This window comes from Synchiropus splendidus, chromosome 4, assembly GCF_027744825.2.
Source record: "Synchiropus splendidus isolate RoL2022-P1 chromosome 4, RoL_Sspl_1.0, whole genome shotgun sequence".
NCBI lineage: Eukaryota > Metazoa > Chordata > Actinopteri > Syngnathiformes > Callionymidae > Synchiropus > Synchiropus splendidus.
In genome coordinates, this window is record NC_071337.1 from 27,774,174 (window position 1) to 27,796,910 (window position 22,737).

The 22,737-nt window shown below is 46.0% G+C and overlaps 2 protein-coding genes across 6 annotated transcripts; one reads left to right on the plus strand and one right to left on the minus strand.

Annotated features, from left to right (window-relative positions):
* The first annotated feature begins 6,846 nt into the window (after positions 1–6,846).
* LOC128758037 (actin nucleation-promoting factor WASL-like) lies at positions 6,847–18,962 on the plus strand. Of its 4 annotated transcripts, none has more exons than XM_053863795.1 (11): positions 6,847–7,101; positions 13,679–13,813; positions 13,981–14,067; positions 14,157–14,253; positions 14,838–14,861; positions 16,339–16,534; positions 16,922–16,964; positions 17,307–17,460; positions 17,531–18,018; positions 18,095–18,200; positions 18,518–18,955. In XM_053863795.1, exons 1-11 carry the CDS (start codon positions 7,000–7,002, stop codon positions 18,577–18,579), a joined length of 1,494 nt encoding a protein of 497 aa, XP_053719770.1. In that variant the 5' UTR covers positions 6,847–6,999; the 3' UTR covers positions 18,580–18,955. The 4 variants fall into 4 exon arrangements, with proteins under 4 accessions (XP_053719770.1, XP_053719772.1, XP_053719773.1 ...); XM_053863797.1 differs by having other exon boundaries at positions 16,354–16,534; positions 18,518–18,949; XM_053863798.1 differs by lacking the exons at positions 6,847–7,101; positions 13,679–13,813; positions 13,981–14,067; positions 14,157–14,253; positions 14,838–14,861 and adding an exon at positions 15,325–15,957 and having other exon boundaries at positions 18,518–18,962.
* LOC128758036 (leiomodin-2-like) lies at positions 18,926–21,898 on the minus strand. Of its 2 annotated transcripts, none has more exons than XM_053863794.1 (6): positions 21,510–21,898; positions 20,798–21,250; positions 20,412–20,672; positions 20,000–20,203; positions 19,433–19,858; positions 18,926–19,050 (listed from the first exon to the last, which is right to left on the minus strand). In XM_053863794.1, exons 1-6 carry the CDS (start codon positions 21,783–21,785, stop codon positions 19,024–19,026), a joined length of 1,647 nt encoding a protein of 548 aa, XP_053719769.1. In that variant the 5' UTR covers positions 21,786–21,898; the 3' UTR covers positions 18,926–19,023. The 2 variants fall into 2 exon arrangements, with proteins under 2 accessions (XP_053719769.1, XP_053719768.1); XM_053863793.1 differs by having other exon boundaries at positions 20,798–21,253.
* Positions 21,899–22,737: the final 839 nt, after the last annotated feature.

Consider the following 22,737-nt stretch of genomic DNA (forward strand, 5'->3'; position numbering starts at 1 on the left):
AAAACACATGAGTTATCAAACACCTGCACACCTCAGTGTTCTGGGAGTTTGAGAAGTTGTTTTTGAACTATGTTGTGCGCCCAGACAGCGATCAGACCCTTTACTGCCTAGCATCTGTCATGTTTGTGTGGAGTCGCGCTGCACACGTAGTTTCCGGCATCTAGCGCCGAGTCGCCTGAGGCGAGAAGCCCGTGGCCAAAACCTGACTCGCTTGTGTTCACATCTCGGACTTCTGAGCCGAAAGAGCTTTGTCTTGAGACAGAACCCGCAGTGTGAAAGCGCTTTCACACTACCATAATAAGACCATAATAATGTTTTTTATTGTTTGTTTTTTTGTGTTCTTTGTTGTATACTACAGTTTGTATGTCAAAAAGCTGACATGAGATTTTAAACATAAGCCGTTAACTACTGACAATCAAATGGTGAATAGGCTACTCTGTAGGGTTCATGTGTTTGTAAATCTGATTGTTATGAAGCCGGTGCCTCACCAGCCATAAACTTCACTGCACGTCACTGGTTGTCGGGTGTGTCGGCTGTGCTACGTACATCATATGACCAAAAGTATTTGCTCACCCATGATCCAAATGATCAGAATCAGGAGTCCTAATCCCCTGGCCTGGCCACAGGTGCATCAAACCAAGCACCTGGGCCTGCAGACTGTTCTGACAAACATTTGTGAAAGAATGGGCTGCTTGTGCACCAAATCTAGTCATCGCCCCTAAATATTCCACAGTCAACTGTCAGCTTTATTATAAGAACATGGAAGAGCTTGGGAACAACAGCAAATCAGCCATTAAGTGGTCGGCCATGTAAACTGACAGAGAGGGGTCAGCAGATGCTGAAGCACATAGTACAAAGAGGTTGCTGACTTTCTGCACAGTCAATTGCTACAGAGCTCCAAACTTCATGTGGCCATCAGACAGTGGCGGGCCATGCATAACATCCCATTTTTCTTCATATTGAGGTGTAAAACCTTTCCTGTCTGTGTCACAGGGGAGGTGCTCGCTTTTGAGGCTGGAGCGCACACTCCAGGGTTTGATGTCCTGTTGTGGGCTGGAGCTGAGACAGGGATGAGGCGAGTCTGGGACAGAGCGTTACTTGGTTTATGACTTTGTCACAGCCAAACTGCACAGAAGCGCACATTCAGAGCTGGACACGCACCGGGCACCTCTTCACTTCTGGAGAGACGGCACTCACTCGGTAGCCCTTCCCACAAGATTTGTGATTGAGATTTCGAACAAATCGCTTCTCGAACGGCCGTCTGGAACGGATTGCGGTCAAAAACCGAAGTACCATTTTCCCATTACAATTAGTGGAAAAAGAAATAATGTGTTCCAAGCCTTAAAATAGGCTTTTGGAGGAGTGAATGTAGAGTGTGTGCTGCAGGTGCGCTGTTCCTCTATGTGTGTGGCCGCTGCATGTGGGAGGGGTTGCCGAGTGAGTGAGGTCTCTCCAGAAGTGAAGAGGTGCCCGGTGCGTGTCCAGCTCTGAATGTGCGCTTCTGTGCAGTTTGGCTGTGACAAAGTCATAAACCAAGTAACGCTCTGTCCCAGACTCGCCTCATCCCTGTCCCAGCTCCAGCCGACAACAGGACATCAAACCCTGGAGAGCGAGCCCCTCCCCTGTGACACTGCCACGGTCCAGTGCAGAGACAAGAAAGGTATTACACCTCAATATGAAGAAAAAACAGTCAGTAAATGTAGCTAACGGGACACGTCTGCATACAGAGGCTGCGTTATACATACATATAATAACAAAGCGTGTCGAGGATCAGCTGATCGGTCCGAGCATGTTATGTTTTTTCCGGCTTTTTCCGGGGGTGTTCGAGTTCTGGATTTTTGTTCGAAATCCGCAGCAAAAAAATCTCAAATTTTTTGTTTGAACTCTGATTTGTTCGAAGTCTGGGACGTGTGAAAACCGAGGTACCACTGTGTATATATATGCATATACAGAAACAGAGGGGAATGTTTTGTGACTCACTGAATTGGTGACAGCAAAAACTGCAGTTTTTTATCGAGTAAACCTGTCTCCAAACAGTAGCGGTCCGTCCGCTCATATGTCCGGCCGGAATCGACGAGTTCTTTCAGCAACAGACTTCAGTCATGTTTCCTCCGGTATTTTTCTGCGAATAACCTCTTTGGTGTTTCCATTTTTAGTACACGTTTTAATACGTTTGATCAAGTGGGATTTCATCATTAAAAAGAGATTTTAGTTTTCTGATGGTGTGGCGACTCTCATGTGAGCCATGCCGCACCGCCAGGCTAGTTTTTACATGACGGAAAGCCTGTTGTATGCTCGTTGGCACAGTCTCAGTTTCGTATCAGAAAGTCTCCAACAAGACGGCCACCATTTGCCGACAGCGGCACAAGAAACATGTCAGAGTAGAATCACACAGCTGCGCCAGTGCGCCCCGTCATTAACTTGTTAAACGTGAACAAAATAAATATGTCAAACGTTTGCACTCAACAAGTGCTCAGCCTGCGGTAGCCGCTTGATTGGAAGTGGCGGACTTTCTCCGCGGGTAATCTCGCCGGTATAGATGCTGGGAAAATGCAGGGGCAGAGAACAGCGTGATACTCGCTGGAATGTCACCAAACATCTGTGGTTTCATTGCTCTGAAGCTAGTTTGCCTGTAAATATCCTCATATGTTTAAGCCACAGGCTTCAGAGAGCGAGACAAGAGTAGCGGTAAGTCCTGAAATGACGTATGAGTATCCAATCACAGGACGCATACAAGTCACGTTCAACGTGAGGCTAGCTAGGTGGCCTTGCTGTCCCCAACTCATGATCTGATTGGCTATCACTACTATCCATCAACTGTATGTGTTCGTTCACTCTGAGGGCACCTGCGCCTGCACTGTTGCTTCTGAAGGCCTTGGACATGGTGTGACACAAGACAGCTGAATTCTGATTGGATAAAAACTCTAACCTAGAAAAACAACACTGGGATATCCTACGACATTAATATGATTATTATATATACTATATATAATGTATTTTGGCAAAATTCACTTTTGTCATAAATATGCTCATGATTTCTGGTTATGTTGGGCTAGCAGAGAGCAGAGGGAGGCCAGATGCTTTGGGCACATAGAGGAGAGACAGAGTTGTATACCATGTTGGAGATTGAAGAAGGAGAGAACCAAAGCCGGTGAATGAGAACATGAAAGTTTTACAGAGGGGTGACCAAGACAGGTGAATGTGGAGGACTTACTATGGAGACATCTGATGAGGAATGAAGAAGAGATGTGCAGAAGATCGCGGGAGTCATGTGACTCATCTGTGTCGAGACAAGAGGTGAGAAGACTTGACCTTGGCCTTCGCATCACATGCTGAGTCTGTGTGTGTATGTGTGCACACACGCGTGCTGGGAAGTTGACAGTGCATGTGTACTCACAGAATGGATGCATGACAAGAATCGTAATTCGGTCATTTGCTTTGTGTCCCAAATTAACAGTCTCTCTCTCTCTCTCTGTGTGTCTGTCGCTCTCCTGAGACAATCCTCTGCATTATTCAGTCAACCAGCTGTAATTCAACCTCTTTGTAGATCTGTCTGTGTGCGGGGGTCTTGTTTATCCTACTTTATGGGGACCACTTATTGACAAAACACTATCTTTGTGAGGACCGTATGACTTTGCGGACCCCTCAATTTTAGGATGAAGACCTGTAAATAAGTGGGTCATTATAATTGGGTTTCAGTTTGGTTCAGAATCCTGGTTAGGGTGAGCCATGTGTTTTGGATGGGTAGGTTTAGGGTGAGAGGCTGGGGAAAGGGTTATGGCAATGAGAAACCCCACCATGTCCCCAGAAGGATAGAAATACAAGTGTGTGTGGGTGGGTGAGCATGTGTGTGCAATGAGGAGCCCCAGAATGTCCCCACAAGGATAGAAATACAAGTGTGTGTCAACTTGAATACAGGTGAACGGTCCTACAACAGCATCTGCTGCTTTGGAGCAGTTTAGTGGGGATACACTCAGACTCAGGTCCCGCTGTGGGCCTGCCTCCATCACCATGGTAACAACACTTGTTACAGTCACCCCAGGAGGAAAGGCCAGCTAACACCTATAAAGAAATAAATGAAAAAAGGATGGACAAGCAAGGGAACACATAAGGGAAGGGTGAGAGGAAAAAGGACAAAGGAATGAAAGATAGAGAAGCCTTGAGAACAATGGGAAGGCTGGGAACAAGCAAGGTAGCAGCAGGGAGAAAGACCACCGAGAAATGATAGAGAGAAAGAATTGATAAAAGGGTGAAATAAAGCAGAAAGCAAAGATAAGGACCATTAGGAACCTTGACATGGCTAAGGAAGGAAAGAACACAAAGAGAAAAATCAAGGGTAAGAAAAGTGAGGAAGTAAAGATGAAGATCACTAGAAATCAAGAGCAGCGAGGGGCGGTGAAGGAGAAAGAAACAAGAAGAGCAAGGGAAGTGATGCGAGGGAACCAAGGAAATGAGGAGCAGCTCGCGGATGCCTGCTGTGAGCTGAACCTTTGCTGCCTCCTGCTGGTCAATAAACACGTTCAGGTCAGGCATGAAACACTTACCAACAAGATGTTGGTATGGATTAGGGGTCGGCAACCCCAAATGTTGAAAGAGCCATATTGGACAAAAAAAAAAAAAAATTACAAAAAAAATTAAAAGCCTCATATAAGCATTTTAATGAAGGCAACACGTGATGTATGCATCTGTATTAGCCTTATTAACCCACTGTCAAAATGACTAAGTTGGCTACAAATAAATAAATGTTTATTTTCCCCACAGTACAAAAGAATGACGCACCACGTGACAGCTCTGTTGTAGATGCCACCTCAAGTTTCACTTCATTATAATATTAATGAATTAGCAGGAGATCGGAATATTATATTCTCTGTCAACTTCATCAAGCAATGCACCGAACCGTCGGTGGTTCAGTGCTTTTGCAATTATCTATTTCACCATCTCGATGATGATGAAGGTTCATCACCTCCATACACTCTGATGGGAATGTTTGTGCACACAACACCTCTTGATGCAAGATGCGGTGGAATTCAAGCAGATTTTGATCCAATGCTTTCTGCAGCAAAGTCACAAACCCCTTTTTGATCCTCTCATTTTGCCACGCGCTTTGAGTTCATGAGTTTCTCCTGATCCACCTCCTTGGTTTTCCAGTGTGTCTGTGCCCGTTCTCCGTGGTTCTTCTCCCCCCAATCCTGTGGACTGACTGCGTGTCTTGGACTCTAGTTCTCCTCCGCTGTTTTGCGCTCATGGACGCTCGTTTTGGTTTCTGAACCGTTTGATTTTATTTTCCGGACTCTGTCTCCCTCTTGTGTTGAGATTTTGTACCGTCTTATTTTTCTTGTCTAATTCCGATTCAATATAATCGAATGATATTGCGGTTGCAATTTTTTTTTTGCATTTGAATTGCAAGTACAGAATAAGCAAAGTGAAATTGATGAGATGCATTCAAGAATCATATTTTACAGTAAATTTCATTCAAGATTCTTTTACATATTTCCCACAAACATTAAGGTCGTCTGTTTTAGTCTTCATGTGCACATTATACTTGAATTGCAGCAAATATTTTTCATCGACAATCAAGTTGCTTCATTTAGATCTATCTTTGAAGTGAAACCTTTGTTCGTTTAATAAGGTAAAAATGGAAATAAGGAAATGTAGTTATTATTATTGTATTTCCCATTCGGTCATTTGGACATAAAAAAGGCATGCTACAAATAATTAAAATGCCTGTGTGTAATGTTCAATAGTTAAGTCAAAACCTTTGTAAAACATTCCTCTTGTGTGGATGTAAAGTATTAATTTAATTGAATTTCACATCCAGTAATTCCAGTTCAGCACCCTTTGCTTTGGAACCCATTCAATCCAACTTCCGTTCCAAACTGTCTACAAATGTGCTGTAAACTAATGGGAAGAAAAGAGCGTCGAGTTCAAGATACTTTAAAATCACACACACACTTGCTCCCTCCGCAGGTCTCTCAGGTTCTTCCTGTTCATCAAGGTTTGGGTTCGTGCCCACAGCAAGGACTCAGCCATTGTTAGTGTCTGTGTGTGTCTGTGAGAAACACACACACGTGCTTGTGTGTGTGTTTCTCGTTTCGTTGTGTGAAAGTTTCCACGATGTTGTGGGTTTGTGTCACTGAAGTCATGCGTGTTTTCATACTGGTATTTCGTGTGCTGCTCTGTCTCCAGTCTCTATAGTTCTCTGTTGACGTCATGGTAAGTATGGGTGCAGAGTTCTGCTCGATCCGCCGAGATAAGACTGAATTCATCAGTTCAATACACACGCTACACTGGTCCTCTACTTTTATTCTGAAAAACAGTGTTGAGCGCACTTCCTTCACGACAAACTGGCGTGCAGATTTCAATCTGTTTCCATTGTGAAGTTTGTGATTAAAAAATACCCGATGATATCCGCCTGCGATTCAAAGAGTTGAATATTCGTGTTATCCCCACATTTTGTCATTTTTTGACAAAAATGTCAAGATTTCATTTGATATTTTTCAGATAAAATTGAAGCGCACGGATTCTGGTCACGACATCGGTTCAGTAACCACACTATTTCAAACTCACGACAACTTTTCAGGTGATTTCCCCCACGTCTCATCAAACCGGCCAGTAGTCAGCACTTCTCGCCAGGAATCATGAGGCCGACTGGACCGAACCATCGTCTCTGGAGGGGGAGATACTCGGTGCAGCAGCAAACACTGACACTGGTAATCGGACTTGTCGCCGTGGACGCACTGACTAAAGATGCCATGTTGTGCGGACGCATCGGCGTCAGACACTTCCCGAGAAACTTTCTCCGGGCTCCTCCTCCTCCTCCTCCTCCTCCTCTTCCTCCTCCTCAAACTCTGACATTCCAGCCCGACCTGGCGCTCCAACACCTCCGCGAGTTACCTCGCCCTGACACACAGCAGAGTCCGCGGATATTCCCGGGATCGTCGATGCACCACTCAGATCTACTGTCCAGTGCCAGTCGCTGAAGAATCCAGAGCCGCGACGATGAGCGGTAACCCTCCGCGGCGGCCGATGAACGTCGGTTCACTGTTGCTGACCCCGCAGGAGAACGACCACCTCTTCGGCCACCTCGGCCGGAAGTGCATCGTGAGTCTGTCAAAGTTTCCTGTGTGTGGCGTATGAGGTGTGCGGGAATATATCGTGATTCTCAGTGTGTCGGCTCACGTGAGACGTCAGCCTCAGGCACCTGGACTCAACCAGGAAGTACCTGGCGAAGCTCTGACGACCTTTGACACTACAGAGTGATCCAGGTGTTTGTGAACCGAGAGCCTTCCTCATACCTAGAGCCATGTTGGGTCAAGTATCCTGCTGGTCCTGTCAAACTGAGCAGAGGACCTCACCATCACGGGTGGTGTCACACAGTGTGGAGTCAGAGTCAACCTTGACCTCTGACCTTAAGACTCCAGACAAGTGGAACCGCTGTCAAATAGAATTCCAGCTGAGCGTTGAAGTTTACATGGAGCTGGAAAAGGTTGTGACTTTGGTGCTGTCTGTCCGTCCACACAGTCTGTACCAGACAGGCCTTTCATCCACATGAATCTGCTGTTCATCAGTCACTAGAGCCCAGTCTCTACTAAACCTGGTGGCAGAGTGGACTGATTTTAAAATGCAGGTTCCACGTCTGTGCTGTTGAACCATTCTAGGTTTCCACCCCACAATCCTTCGCCTCACAACAATATCAATGCTTTGCTCATTCGGCGACAGCTGTTGGATTTATTCCAAATGTTAATACAAACTGTTCCGCTGGGTTCATTTCTGATGCAGAGAGCAGCAGATAAGAATGATTCATATTTTGATGTGAATGTTTATTTTCTCCAACCAAAAGTAAACAACACTTTATATCTAATTCAAAGTATGACGTAATTTTTTCAAAGAAAGTATTTCAAAAGTTTGTAGCTGGAAAAATGAAAAGGGAAAAATTTTCAGTTACCCAAGTAATTACCCAAGTAATTCACTCATGGCTTTTATTTATAAGATGATGTCACAAGGCGGCGGACATAGTGAATTAAATTATTTTCTTTTTTTTGAGACATTCTTCCTCATCTCTGAGGCAATAGTGATGATGATCATGGCAGGAAATCACTGTGGTTTACGGCAGCTCCGTGAATGCCACTGCTGCGTCCCCCCCTCCTATTCGCTACTGTTTCTTCTGTGCCTTCTGACTTTCGCTGCTGTGGACTCACGATGAACGGACATGCTCCATATTTGCAGCTTGGCTTGTTTAATGCAGCAGTGCTGTCTGTTGCCTTGAGGGTTAAGCACTTTTGGAACAAAAGCCAGGTTTTCTTTTCCTTCCAAAAAGAGTTTTTTCGACTGTGTTTGTTGTGTGACTCTTCCCCGACTGCTCTTGGTCATGGTGATCCTCAGGTTGATCCTGTAAAGAAAAAACATAGGCCTTCAGGGAGCATCTCATCATGTCTCGTCACATGACCACCAACCTAATCTGTCAGCCATACTGTAACTGACAGAGTGAGTATGGGAAGCCTGGGCTTCTACTGATGTTGTGAGCTTGTTCTCTTGCCTTAATAATAATAATAATAATAATAATATACACCTCACACAAACGTGTGTTTGTGTTCCTTGTTTCCTTATTTTTTGGGGTGGGGGTGACAGTTTTCATGTGTTTCATCAGGTGCATAATGTTTGTTTAGTACATCAGTTTCAGTGAGTTTATGACATGCAAATCTGACAACAGGAAATGGGTCCATGTATGGATTTTTTTCCACTGATACATAACACACATAATGCCAGGCTGTCAGTCACTTTCTGTTGACATTGTGGGTGAGGATTTTCTGCTTCACTATCTTCGGATGACCCTTTAAATTATTCTTAAAAACATGGGTCAGGTTAATGAATCCAGCCTGTTTACTACGTCGTGCAACGTGGTATTGTTCTGGGATTTTTGAAAAATACTTTTTTATTGTTAAATAATGATGTCAAAAATCAGACCATCAGGGGATTTGGCCAAGATGGCGGAGTGAGTGGACGTAACACAGCGGAAAAAACGGCCACTGGAGACGACTGAGAACACACCGGAGCAAACATGAGGAAGACACGGCAAATATGTACGAGCTAACTAAAGCTGAAGCGCTACGTGTGGGGCGACATAAAAGAACTCAAACAAGAACTACGACAAGAAATAAATGCTTAAAGACCAACCGAGGAAGGAAGTGAAAGATGAGATAGCTGTCGTCAGACAAGAAGCCAACCATAAGTTCATTCACAGCCAACTACACACCCAGACTGCAGACATCAATGAGGCTCAGACCCGAATCAATGAACTGGAAGAGTGGCAAGTGGAAGCCAATGACAAGATTTCTTCAATGTTGAAACAGTGAAACCATGGAAGACTAGATAAATGACTTGGAAGGAATATTGAGAAGGAATAATATACATACCTTCGGAGTGCCGGAAGGAAGAGAGGGTGACACGATGTACGGCTATATTTGGCAACTACTCACAACTCACCCACCTGAGGGAAGTGACCTGTCGGTGCAGTGAGGCAACCAGACCCAGGTCAGTTGTGATTAACTTCAAGGATCTTGTCATGAAAGACATAGTCTTCAGACACACATGGCCTAACAAAATAACTGTCGGGGTGAGAGGATTTTTTTTTAACCATGACTGCACAACGGATGTCGTGAAGAGACGCAGAACCCATCAGCGAGAAAGTGATGGAGATACCTTTTTTCTGTTAAACTAGTTTTTCTGTTTTGACAGGGAGATTCAGAGTTTTAAGATTCAAAAACAGTTACACCTTCCAGCATGGCTGATATTGAACTCATGTCAGTCAATGTAAACAGATGGAATAAGCCTGCAAAAAAGGATAGCGCAATGATGAAGTTAAGACAAGAAAGAAAACAAATCATTTTTCTCTGTGAAATATGGGTGTAGAAATGTTTTTTCAGTTCATTTGAAGAAGGGCGAAGCAGAGTACTAGAGACACAATTCCAATAACCCTGGAGAATATTTGTTTCCCTCAGAAGGTTTTTTCAAATCTTTATTCTGTTGCTGTGGAAATAGAAGGAATACTGATATGTGGTGGGGATTTTAATATAGTTTTGAATCATAAATTAGATACGACTAGTCAAAAATATACAAAAGCAAAGTTGCCAAAGCTAGTGTGTCTGTCAATAGAAGATGGAAGATGTCGGGGGGTGGGGGGATCCATCCATTGAATTCCATGAAGAAAAGCATAGACACACGACTCAACCGAAATCCATTCAAGAATTATTTTCTGACGAATAAAAGTGACTTTTGTGGGGTTAAAGAATGTAGGATTGGGACTCCAGACGTTTCTGATCATAATTCTGTCCATGTATGTATAAATATAAGAGACAGCGTGGAGACTCTGGATATGTCTTAATTCACAAGCAAAGAAAAGAGAAGATCAGAGGTGAAGTTCAGAAATACATAGAAGAATATGATAATGAAGAAGTAGATCTGTCCTTCCTATGGGATGCATTGAAGGCTGTGCTGAGGGAAATTAATAGTAGAAACATGAAAAAGAATGGAAGTATAGCAAGAGACCTTAATGAAACTTGGAATACTAGAATTAAAACATGAAAAGTCACCAGACCCAGGAACACATGCAGAAATGAAAGTGTTAAAAAAAAACAATTCAACGATCATTTGTCATATAGAGTTGAAAAGAAGAAGCAATACGTTAAGCAAACATACAATAGGACTGTCTGCCGATGATATTGTTGTTTACATTAGATTACCAAATCAATTTTTACCTGTTTTGATGAAGCATCTTGAAACATGTGGCTACATGATTATAAAATCTAATATTAACATTTGACCGTACACCAGCTATAATTCTGAACGAATCATTCACACTAAAATGTATGCAAGTGAGAGGAAATATCTTGGTATCATAGGGATGCACCGATACCTGTATCGGGTATTGGTCTGATAGCGGGCTTGAATACTGTACTCGTACTCTTAGAATGGCCACCGGTACCACGAAACCAATACCACTTTGCAGCAGTGTGCAGTGTTTGCATTTCAGTTTATGAATGTCAATTTATCACAGTTTTGTAAAATGTGTGTTTGCACTGCAGTGAAGCTGTCTCCCATGTACAAGAAAAACATGATAGGGAATGTTGTTCAAGTAACAATATATATGGAAAAAATAAAAAACTCAAAGTAGCTTTATGTTTAATAGCATTTTGCAAGCCGTATGCAAGCTATACTCTGTGTAAACACTAGAAAAAAGAGCAGCTGCTCGATGTTGTCATCTTCTATCACCTCTTACACAAAGATAATTGTCAGATGTTCCCAGAGTTGAGGTAGAGTTTGCTTGTTGGAGGTGGAAAAAATGTTTGATTTAAAATGTGATCGAACCAAACAAATGTGTGTAATAATAATTGGAGTAAACTCTCTCGAGAAGCTACATGATATATTATATTATAGTGGATATATTCTTCTCCTCTTAGGAACATCACGAAAAATTATTACATCCAAGACGAGAAATATTGTGGAATCACTGCTGACTGCAACTCCACCACCAGGTGACGATTGTTGATGATTTCCAACTTGTGGCCTCAGAGCTGATCAGTGCCCCCACTATGAAAACGTAGCCTTAAGCCTGAACATTTGCTGGAGAGTGTCACATGAAGACTGTGCATTGTAGTGACTCCTCAGGGCAACGTCCAGATGTCCGTTTTTAGAGGCAGGTTTAACATACTTGGTGAGAAAACTGGACTTGTGCGTTGTCCAACTCTGGCTGTTGAACTCCGTTTTTTTGGTTTCAGCACTTAGTATGACATTTAGTTCAATCAACCTGAGTCAAAGCTTCCCTGTGTGAAGCTCCTGAATGAGGATATAAAAAGCCCTCACCAACGGAACACTGATAACACGGCATACTGCCCACTTCTCCAAAGTGGTGCACACTCAACAGCCACAAAACGGACTTTGCTACCAAAAACACAAATGTGTTTTAAGTATATGTTCTGTCAAGTATAACTTAATTACAAACAACTGTGATGTTGTTTAATCTCATCAAATAGCATTCATAGAATAGAAAGCAGTTTATCGGCCATTGGTTGTACACATTTATTAAAGGTTCTGTGATGAATGTGACTGCAACATTATAAACATATGTATTAGTCATTATTACAACAGAACAACAATCTTAAATGTGACTATTCAACCTAAAATGTAAGTAAAATATTTATCTTCTGCATGGAGTTTGCATTTTCTCCAGGTTCTTTGATTTCCTCGCATAGTCCACAGACATACTCACTAGCTCGCTCCAAAATGGCCCTTGGGTACTGAATAGTGTGTGTGCCCTGTGATAGACTGGCGACCTGTGCCTCTCGCTGGGATGGGCTCCAGCACTCCCGCAACTCTCAACACGACTAAGCGCTGGTTAACTGAAGATGTATCTATGTATAACAAGTTGAAATTTAGGCCATGCTCGCTTCAAGTTGACGCTAAAGTTCTCTGTATATTAGAAAAAATTATGTTGTTTTGTCAAAATGTGTGTGAACATGTTAAGTTTTCGGTTTGCTTGTCCAGCTTGTCCAACGGCACATTTTTCAGAATGTTATTTTTTGCTTTTAAACATGTTTATTCATTAATTTTCTAATGTCTTCACCATACTTTGGTGAACAGTGGGGTCTCTCCCTGGTCTGACCAGCCGTCACTACCCTTTAGTCTAATCCTATTAGTCGGCCCTTCCAAATCCCCATCCTACGCTGAATGCAGCGAAATGAGATGAAGAATCTGAGATTTTATTTCAGAATGTTTTTTCTTAAGGGCAGAGAAACCTCCAAACAGGTAGTTATCAGGTAATGACAAAGCATCCGATCAGAGATTATCTTCCTCTCCTGATGGAGACGTTCAGTGTCTGTGCTTCAGCAAACTCACCAGGAGTATATTACCTGGGTAACTGACAGGGTTGAGCTGGACTTGCTTTACGTAACTGAAAAAGCTGAATTTTCTGGCTATTCACTATGACTTTCAGCAATGGGCCCCAAGTCCATAACAGTAGATGAGATGGCCACAAGTGTGTTTTTCATGTAGTCTAAGACTGCCTTGTTCAAAAAGTGAGTTTCTTGCTATACTGTTTTCTCAAGTTTGAATATCTTGCTCTACTGTTGTTTCTTGGCTCCAGGTGTTGTGTGTCTACAGGTGACTCTCATGCATGAGTGTCTCGCTATAATAGTGATCTATGGGCGTTTCTTGTCAACCAGTGTTTATGTCTTGAGTGTTTTTGAGTTTTGACTTGGTGTTCCAATGTTAACTGATGTCTCGGTGGTCAAATGTTTCTTGTTTTCCTATGTCCTGATCTTTGAGTGTTTCTCAACGTCTGACACATGAAGTAAGACAGAAACTACTGAATGTTGATTCACGGAGCAGAACTGGACCTGCAGGTTCTGACTCATCAGTATTCACCCTCGGCTGCTGCCTGGCTGTGTGTGCGCGCCTCATCAGCAGTCAGCAGGACGTCTGTCTTGGCTCCTTGGGAGACTCTGACTGGAATAATGAACTCCCTTCAGGCCGAGTCACAGCCATGTTGACTGGTGGAGTGTTCCACACTAATAAGATTTGGTACTGAAGCCTGTCAGTCGTCTCGAAAATTCTCACCCAATGTGACGTTGCGTGTTTGCGACATCTGAGCTAGAACCTGACACAGTTCCTTGTGTGCTTCCAGACTCTGAGCTCGGCCGTGGTCCAGGTCTTCACCAGCGAGCGGAACTCCAGCTGGGCCAAGAAATGCTTTGGCGTGTTGTGTTTGGTGAAAGACAACCCTCAGAGGTCGTACTTCATCAGAGTGTACCACCTTAAGGTACGGATGCTTGAGCACTCAGATGATGTAGTCACTCAAGCACACACACATAAATGTTTTCATGCCGTTACACTACCATGCACGCAGATGGAGAGGTGCTCATGGAAGCGCTCATCGCACACAGGCTCAAAAAGTCAACAAACGTGTGTGTCTGTGTGTGTTTATAGGACGGCAGGATGATGTTCGAGCAGGAGCTCTACGTGAACTTCTCACTGACTCTCTGCAGACCATTTTTCATAACATTTCCTGGAGACGTACGTACCATTGCTCCTTCCGCTGGTTCATAAACAGTCGCAGAATTTCTATGTTTTCAGTCTCATCTCTGTCTCTGGTTCTGATGCAGACGTGTCAAGTGGGCCTGAACTTTGCCAGTGAGGAGGAGGCCAAGAGGTTCCGGGCTGAAGTGACAGAGCTGATGGGCAGGAAACAGAGAAAGACTGGTATTGACCTGGTCACATGACTGTCACTCAGCAGTCCCGTGACCGCATTCATCTCACTTTTCCTGCTCAATCCCCAAATTCACATTTTGATAGTTCCCTCAGAGACAGAGAAGTTCCCTTAGTCAGAGTCCGGTATCACTTCACACTTATTCTCGTCACACTGTTCAGTTGTCTTCCTCCACTGTCTTCCGCTCTGCTCTTCCACGATCGCACTTGTTCTCATGTTCCTCCTTTTTCTTCATTCTTTATGCTTCTCTTTTGATGATAAACGCTGTTCTCATCATCACCACGCCACTCACCGACTGCGCAGCCTCGGTCTGGCCGGCAGGTGGCGCCACAATCTGATGATTCCGCCTGAGCTGAAAAGTGAAACGTTTGTTTCTTATCTGAAGTACTAAAGTCAGTTTTGCATCGATGAACTTGAGGAGAAAGGAATCGTGGTTCGGACTCGCTGAGAGGGAGGATGGACACAAATCCTGTCACATGAATCTTGTGACAGTGTGTAAAACATATTTGTTTATTTATTGGCGTCCTTAGTGATCCCGAGTGTTGTGGTTCTGATGTTTGCTTTGTTTGTGTTGCAGAGAAGCGGCGGGAGCCTCCCAACGGTACGTCATCACTTCTTTCTGGCCTGTAACACCTCCTCTCTAGCGCCTCTCAGTTGTGTCTTAGTGTCATGAACTAGAACCTTTTGCCAATACCCTCAGAGAGTAGGTCAAATTTGGCTAGCCAACAGTTGTTTAGATCAAGACTTGTGTTTGAGTCTTCTGCTCGAGACCTGGCTCCTGGTGGTCAGAGGTCTTGCTGGCACTCAAGTCTCCTGGAGATCCAAGGTACCTAGTAAATTCAACCAGATGAAGGGTCTTGGAGGCCTTGAAACTGCTCTGACCCAAGCTTGTCCTCTGGCCCTGAAGTTATTGCTCCGCCTACTCAGATTCTTCATGTTTTGATCCCACAGATTATCTGGGATTAGGGGACGGACGGTTTATAGCTTACATCACTAAATCCACAATCATTCGCCCCGGATTCTGTCCATGCTCACGTCAAGACACTCCAGTGGCGGGTCGGGGGGAAGGGAGATGCTGTAGGAGCTAATGGGTTCCCTGCGGTGAGTTTTAGCGGGTGTGGGGGAAATGGATTTCCAGAGAGGGATGTTGCCGCGGATCCAGATGTTCCACAAGGACTGTGGACCGGACCGAGCCCCGTTGGACGCCTGATGTCCTCGTCGACTTACAGACTCCAAAAAAGCATACGACATCATTTATTGTTTTGGATTCTGAACCTGGTCTTCTGCTCACCGATACCTTCGCTGACCTGCTGTGTCTAAGGGATCCTATCAAAACCTTCCTTGGTCTGGAAAGTAGTTTGAGGACTTAGCCATGATGTTCTGCACCACCTTCTTGTCTGCTCCTGTGGACGACCTTGCATGTGAGACAGGCGGGTCCACACCTGTGGGGGGTGCAGTTGTAGGTGCTGGTCGGTGCCTGACTTCGCTGCACTGCTTGGTTCTCCCCCAGGACGAAGTGTCCACCTCAAATCTGGAGGCAACCCAACCCCTGGTCTATTGTATTGATGGACCTCGAAACCGACTAGGTAGTGGGCTCTTGAGTGAGAGTGGGGGAATCTGGGACCGTGTGAGACGGCGACGTAGTCGCTCGGCATCTCCTTTACCTGGCAAAAGATCTGGTAAAGATGGGGCCAAAGGTACGTACTGCTCCCCGGAAACCACAGGACTGCAGGTTCAGGACCCTCTGTCCCTGTCTTGACCATCTCTCCACATTGGCTGACTTGTTGACCTTATTATATGTCAGGTTCCAGGTCTTGAGGGGTCAGACTCGAGCTCTAGTCCTGAATATCTAAACAATGTTTATACAGTGATGTATTATTTGAGTACAAGATAAGACAGACAAAAGATAATCGTGTGCAAAGCTAGCGCATAGCGGAGTGACTTGAGCGCAGCAAGTGAGTGTGGCGCAAAGTGAACATAGCTCAAGCTAATTCAGAGCTAAGGCCAGTATAGCTGCAGTGATCTTGACTACTATCCCTGTTTCAGTTCATACTAAACTCATATTTCGTTACTGACAGTGTTGCTGCCTACAGGGCCAACGTTGCCCATGGCGACTGTGGACATCAAGAACCCAGAGATCAGCAGTGTCCAGCGTCACTACAACCACAGTCAGCTGAACACTGTGCACTCGTCCTTCCCAAGGAGAGACAAGAAGGGCAAAGGGAAGAAGAAGCGACTGACGAAGGCTGACATCGGCACTCCAAGCAACTTCCAGTAAGTCCTCCAATGGGTTTCCCTTGTTTCAGGTCAAATGTTGAAAACTGTCCGCATGAGAAAAGACTACAACCAACTTGATATCGAGGAGAGTAACATGACAGTCATGGTGACTACTGACACTGACCTGGTGATATTGGTGTTGAACACTTGGGCACATGTCCTTAAGAGCTGGAGAACGTCTCCAGACTCTCCAAGGCTGCGTAATCGACCAGCTTCTAAGACCAGCTGTGATGAAATGGTTCGGTCATGGTAAACCCGTATCATATTTTAGTCTGGAATGACACATTGCCCAGGTTCCATTTTGGGTCCATCATGAGATTGGGTTTTTGGATTGTCTCATATGTGCTCAGGACTCATGGTCGTGACTCTGGTTCTTCCTCACAGGCATGTCGGACACGTGGGCTGGGATCCAAACACTGGATTTGACGTGAGTCCAGAACCAAACATATCACACACACTTATACATCCAGGAGGAGGCGCAAGTCCTCTAATCCCTGGATTTATGCCCACAAACGGCACCAATACTGGCTTGGCTGAATGTGAGGTGCTGATGTCACACAGGTTTGGAGAATTACGTTCTTGAGCTCTAGCGTGAGCTCAGATCCTCTCAAACACTGGTCAGGCTCCCCCAGTTGCCCCTGGGGGCCGCATTGAGCCCAAATCATTAGCATACTATCTCAGCTACAGAAATGCGACCTACAGACCGAAAAACTCTTCTGTTCTGGTGGCTGCAAGATTATCTCGCGACTGTGATCTTCTCTGTTTACAGCTGATCAACCTGGACCCTGAGCTGAAGAAACTCTTTGACTTGTGCGGCATCTCAGAGGATCAGCTCAAGGATAAGGAGACATCTAAGGTCATCTACGACTTCATTGAGAAGAAGGGTGGCGTGGAGGCGGTCAAGGACGAGATGAGGAAACAAGGTGAGGGTGATGGTGGCGGCAATGAAGTAGTCCTGGTCACTGGTTGTTAACTTTTTTTTACCTTGTACAGCTCCACCCCCTCCCCCCTCCAGAGGAGGACCACCTCCTCCTCCTACTCGCCACACCTCTGCTCCACCTCCTCCTGCTCGTGGCCGAGGAGCTCCGCCCCCGCCTCCACCATCCAGAGCTCCATTTTCTGCCCCACCTCCACCGCCTCCATCTCGCCCAGGAATGGTTGCTCCCCCACCACCTCCGCCTCCACCACATACATCATTCCCTGTAGCTCCTCCTCCACCTCCTCCACCTGCAGTATCATATGGCGGTGGAGCACAACCTCCCCCTCCTCCTCCTCCGCCTCCACCTCCGCCTGGCCCTCCTCCTTTGGGGGCTACACTGGACGCTAATGGGGGCGAGGGTCCGGGCGGCAAGTCTGCACTGCTCAGTCAGATCCGTGAGGGGACGCAGTTGAAGAAGGTGGACCAGAAGGAGAGACCTCCGTCCAGCAGTGGCCGAGACGCACTGCTGGACCAGATCCGACAAGGGATCCAGCTCAAAAGTGTGAGTCCTGCTTCCTCCCACTTGCGTCCTCGTAATGCCACCCTTGCAAATCTTTCATCTTGTTCTATCCTCACAGCGGGACGAGGTGGTTGACGCGGCCCCTGTTGCTCCCCCCTCTGCTGGGATTGTGGGCGCTCTGATGGAGGTGATGCAGAAGCGGAGCAAAGCCATTCACTCATCAGGTAAAAGAAGCCAAATCAGCTCGCTGATGCTTGTGTGTTTGCGCAAGCGTGGTGGATATGATGGGTTGGACGCACAGAGCTGGCCTCAATATGACCATCGCAGTCAGTAAAGATTGCGAGTTAAAGTGCAAGTTAAAGATGCTTATAGGAGGTCTGTGTTGTGTTATTGTGGTTGGAAATGGACACTAATGCAACTGAAGCCAAGACAACACATGCTAGCTGTGCGCAGCAGAAGACAGAAGTCGCAGAAGCTAATGTAGTTGGCATTAGACACCGGACATTGAGAAGATCTGACTCCTTCCTACTGATATTCCCAGATGAGGACGACGACGATGACGAGGACGAAGACTTCGAGGATGAGGACGAGTGGGAGGACTAGCTGCAGCGTTCATCTATTGACCGTTTATTGCCTTGAAGCTTTCAGTTTGTCATGATCTGTGCAATAGCTCCTATTCTGAAGGTGCCGGTGCTTCTCCTCCTCCTCCTCTTCCACTCCTCAGTCTCACGGGTAAAGAGACCTGCGCCCCCCCAACAAGGGGGCTGGAGGGTGTCCCATGAATAGATGCCACAGAACCCTGGTGGAGGTTCGCTTCATTCCCAGAGCTTCTATTTTGGTGATCCGAGTTCCTGTTTTCTTACGAATAAAAAATGTATGATGAAAATCTGACTGTTGCTCACTTGCTCACCTCTCAGCTTCTGAACCAACAAGCTCCTTGGTAGTGAAGGTTTATTTAAAAATTCCACAACTCAAACATATTTACAAGTTTAAGAAAAACAGGAAGCATGAATAACAGAAGAAGAAACGCCATCCAACACTTCCTTTTTACTGGAGGTGAAGAGGAAGTGCCACCTGCAAGGAAACAACACATGATCACACAATTGTGTGTGTGTGTGTCAGAGAGAGACAGAGATACAGGAGTGTGAGAGTGTGTCGGTCAGACGTCTATAAATATCATCTATGTTCAGAATGTTGCTGCTTCATGTTTGACCTCTGAGGTCACAAATGTTTCCGTGTGTGTCAGAAGTATAGTGATCATATGACCGAATTAAACTTGTGTCTGGAGTAGTGTTATCAGGCAGTAGGGGGCGTCAACACAAGTTCACCTGGTGTGCTTCAGGTGGACCCAGAGCTCCTGTCTACATCTAATTTCAACTTCGAGGGTGCAATCAGCTCTCTTGCTACGAAGCTGGCGAGAGGACTGCGCCCTGTTGCTTTTGCTTACATCACTCACCCGACGCAGGTTCCGTATGCTACTGCCTCGAATCGACTCCATCAGCTGGTCGTGAGCGGAGCGGAGAGGTGTGGACGGCCGGCTGGACTCCTCGCCCCTGCTCTCTGCGACTGGCCGCAGCGCGGTCTTCAGCTCCTTCAGTATGCTGCTGGTCTGACCTTTGACCTCTTTGGACTGGCCTTTGCCATCCTTAGTCTTCTTAGACTTCTTCTTCTGGCCCTCGTGAGCTCGGATCACCTCTGCTATCATCCGTGTAGGCTTCTTCACCTCCTTCTGAGTCATGGGGGGTGGTGGGGGAGGAGGCGGTGGTGGGGGCGGCGGCGGCGGTGGAGTCTGTTTAGTGGCGTAGTCGGTGCGGGGCAGTTTAGGGGAGGACCAAGGTGAGACCCTGGGGGAGTTGAAGGGAGAAGAACCTGGAGTTCCTCTCTGGAAAGACAAAGTTAGATTGTTACAGTTTTCCTTGACACCGTTATGTGAACCTGTACCCCCAAATTCCATAATGTCCCCCTATGGTCTTGCACCCACTGTGACCTTGTCCCCCATGTAACCTTGTAATGGGACTAGTACCAGCGCTGTGGTCCTGGGATCAGCAGGTCCATCCAAGGCCGCCTGCTGCTGCCGCTGCTCCTGTAATCTCTTCTGTCTTTGCCGGTCCTGGTTACGGGTCAGAATCCCAGTCATGCTCATCCTTGGGCCTGGCAGGTGGAACTGGTAACCCAATTTGATAAGAGTGTGGTTCTCCCGCAGAACCTTGACCATCTCCATCTCCACCTGTGGCAGAGAACACGTCAGAACAGGTACCATCTTAACCTGAGGAGAACCATTTAGAAGTCAATTCACCCGAAAACTAGAATGACTAGAGTCTAGAGCAGAAAGAAACACTTTGGAACCTGATGACACAAACCAACCAGGGGCTGGGTCAGAGGAACAAGGTCAGAACCTTGGAAGGCACTTCTCGTTCTGTTGGTCGTGGACCCACCTGGCCACCACACATGTGTCTCTGGTTCTGGAAGCGTAGCTCCGTCAAGGTGTGGTTCCCAGGCAGAGACTGGACCAGCGCCATCACACCACGGCCTGTCACGTAGTTGGACTCAAGGTTGAGACTGACGATAGACGAGTTCTCCCGCAGCATTGAGGCGATGGCGAGCGCCACTGGGTCATCAGCGTGAGTGTTCGCCAGGCTGAATACCCGAACGTGCGTGTTGGAGCGTAGCGCTTCTGCGAAGCGGAGCAGCGTGTCCTGCAGAACCACACACATTACTGGTGGTTTGTTTGTTACTGTTAACTTCGGAGATGGACCATGTTAACAGTCAACATGGAACTCTATTAAACAGTTCTGCTCTGAACGATGTGCATTCTACACACCTGAGAAATGTCATCGATGTTGTTGAGGTTGACCTCAGTGCGCTGTGGGTCGTTGCTCAAAACTTGCTGAAGAACCTCATCCACCACTGTTGGGTTTCCACCTGTGCTTGGGTCGATGGGAGGTGGAACCAGAAGCACCGGCTCTGCTCTCGGAAATGTCCGCGTGGTGACCTGTGATACCTGAGGCACCACCTCTTTAGTGGCAACGTCCCCCTCCTCCTCTGTTTCTGTCTGCTCTCCCTCTTCCTCATCTTCTTCATCTGTCGCCACATGCTCTTCCTCCTCTTCTTCCTCTGTTACTGGCTGCTCTTCATCTTCATTTTCTTTTTCGTCTTCCTCTACATCCTCTTCCTCATCCTCTTCCTCTTCTTGTTCCTTTTTTTCTGTGACTTTGTCTTCTTCATTTTCTTTGTCCAGGTTTCCCTCTGTCATGCCCTCAAACTCGTCTTCCTCCTGCTAGAAAAATCAACAGAACGCATCACAAAACTGATCAACCCGAAGTTACGTTGAAGTCATTGACACAAGAGGCTAGTGACCCTAAAGTTACTGGCATGGGCAGGAAGTGACATGGAAGTTATTGCAGTGCGCAGGAGGTATCATGGCACGTATTCAAATGAACAGATGGTGACGATGGGGTTGTTAATGTATTGTTAGTGACATGGAAATTGGTCGTTGGTGTCATGTGGCTTTAAGTTAAGACGAAAAGCATCACTGGTTTGCTGCTTCCTCCACTGATCTCATCCTCCAGGAGGCGACGCGTCTCGTTCTCCCAGTACTTTAGAAGTGACTCTCTGCTGAAGGTCCCAGTCGGCGTTTTGTCCGTCTGGTCTCGCTGTCGTAGGCCGATAGGTACGTTGGCGTCTGGGTCGATGTCAGCCAGCTCCTTCTCCAACTCTGCTAGCTCCTCTGGACTGAGGGAGGCCAGAAGCTCATCCTCGTCCATGTCCTCATACTTGCTCAGCTCCCGCCGGTACCCGAAACAGCTCATGGTGGATCTTAAGAACTCCTGTAGGGGAATAGAGAAGTCCCAGAAGACCAGGGACACCAGGACTCCCAGTCGCCTCTTTTCTTTCACGGAGACGTTTGGACCTGTCGAGTCCTCTCTGGTCTGAACTGGATCTGTGCTGGCTCTGATAGCAGGAGTATGTGTAAGTGTGTGCTGGTGAGTGTGCGTCTAATCTTTCCAGCTGCCTTTGGGCCTCACAGAGGATCAGCAGGGATTGCACCAGCGGCTTTTTTGGGATGGGACGCTCTGACAGACCGAACCACAAACAGCCGCTGAGCTCACGTCTGTCAGCGTGTCTTTGTTCAGGAGAACCGTCAGGGACATGTGTACACCAGCAGGGGGTGCAAGGCACCCTGACTGACACGTCACATGACCAAGTGAAGCTAACCTTGATATGAGTTTGCATGTTTGCGACCAGTTTTCCAAACTTTTCTCAAAATACTTTTTTAATTCAACTTTTCTTTGTTTCTTTTATGTTTAGAGCGGGCACACTTTCCAGTGCTTTGATTGGCAGGTGGCGACATAAAGGTGATGACCACTATCCAGGAAGTCGTAGACATAAATAGGAAGAAGTTCATGAATATGGGAAATTATGAATTAAAACATAAAGCAGTGGCTATAAACAGGAAATGGTGAACACACAGAGGAAGTGATGTTCGGAGAGAAGTATTGACCTTGTCTTCAAAAAGATATTACATCTTTACTTCAGTTCGATTTATGATCATCTCTTAAGGGTCTTAGCTCATAAAAACAAAACATCTTCTTTTCACACTTGAAACTGGCCTCTTAGAATGACCAGGCACCAGGGTTGATCATTCCTTTCGTTTCTGGACATTCGCTACCATATTGATATGGTAGGAATGATAGATCGGGGATGACCTGTGACGAAGCGGAGCACGAGTGACCAAACTGTATTGACGACAAAAAAAACAAA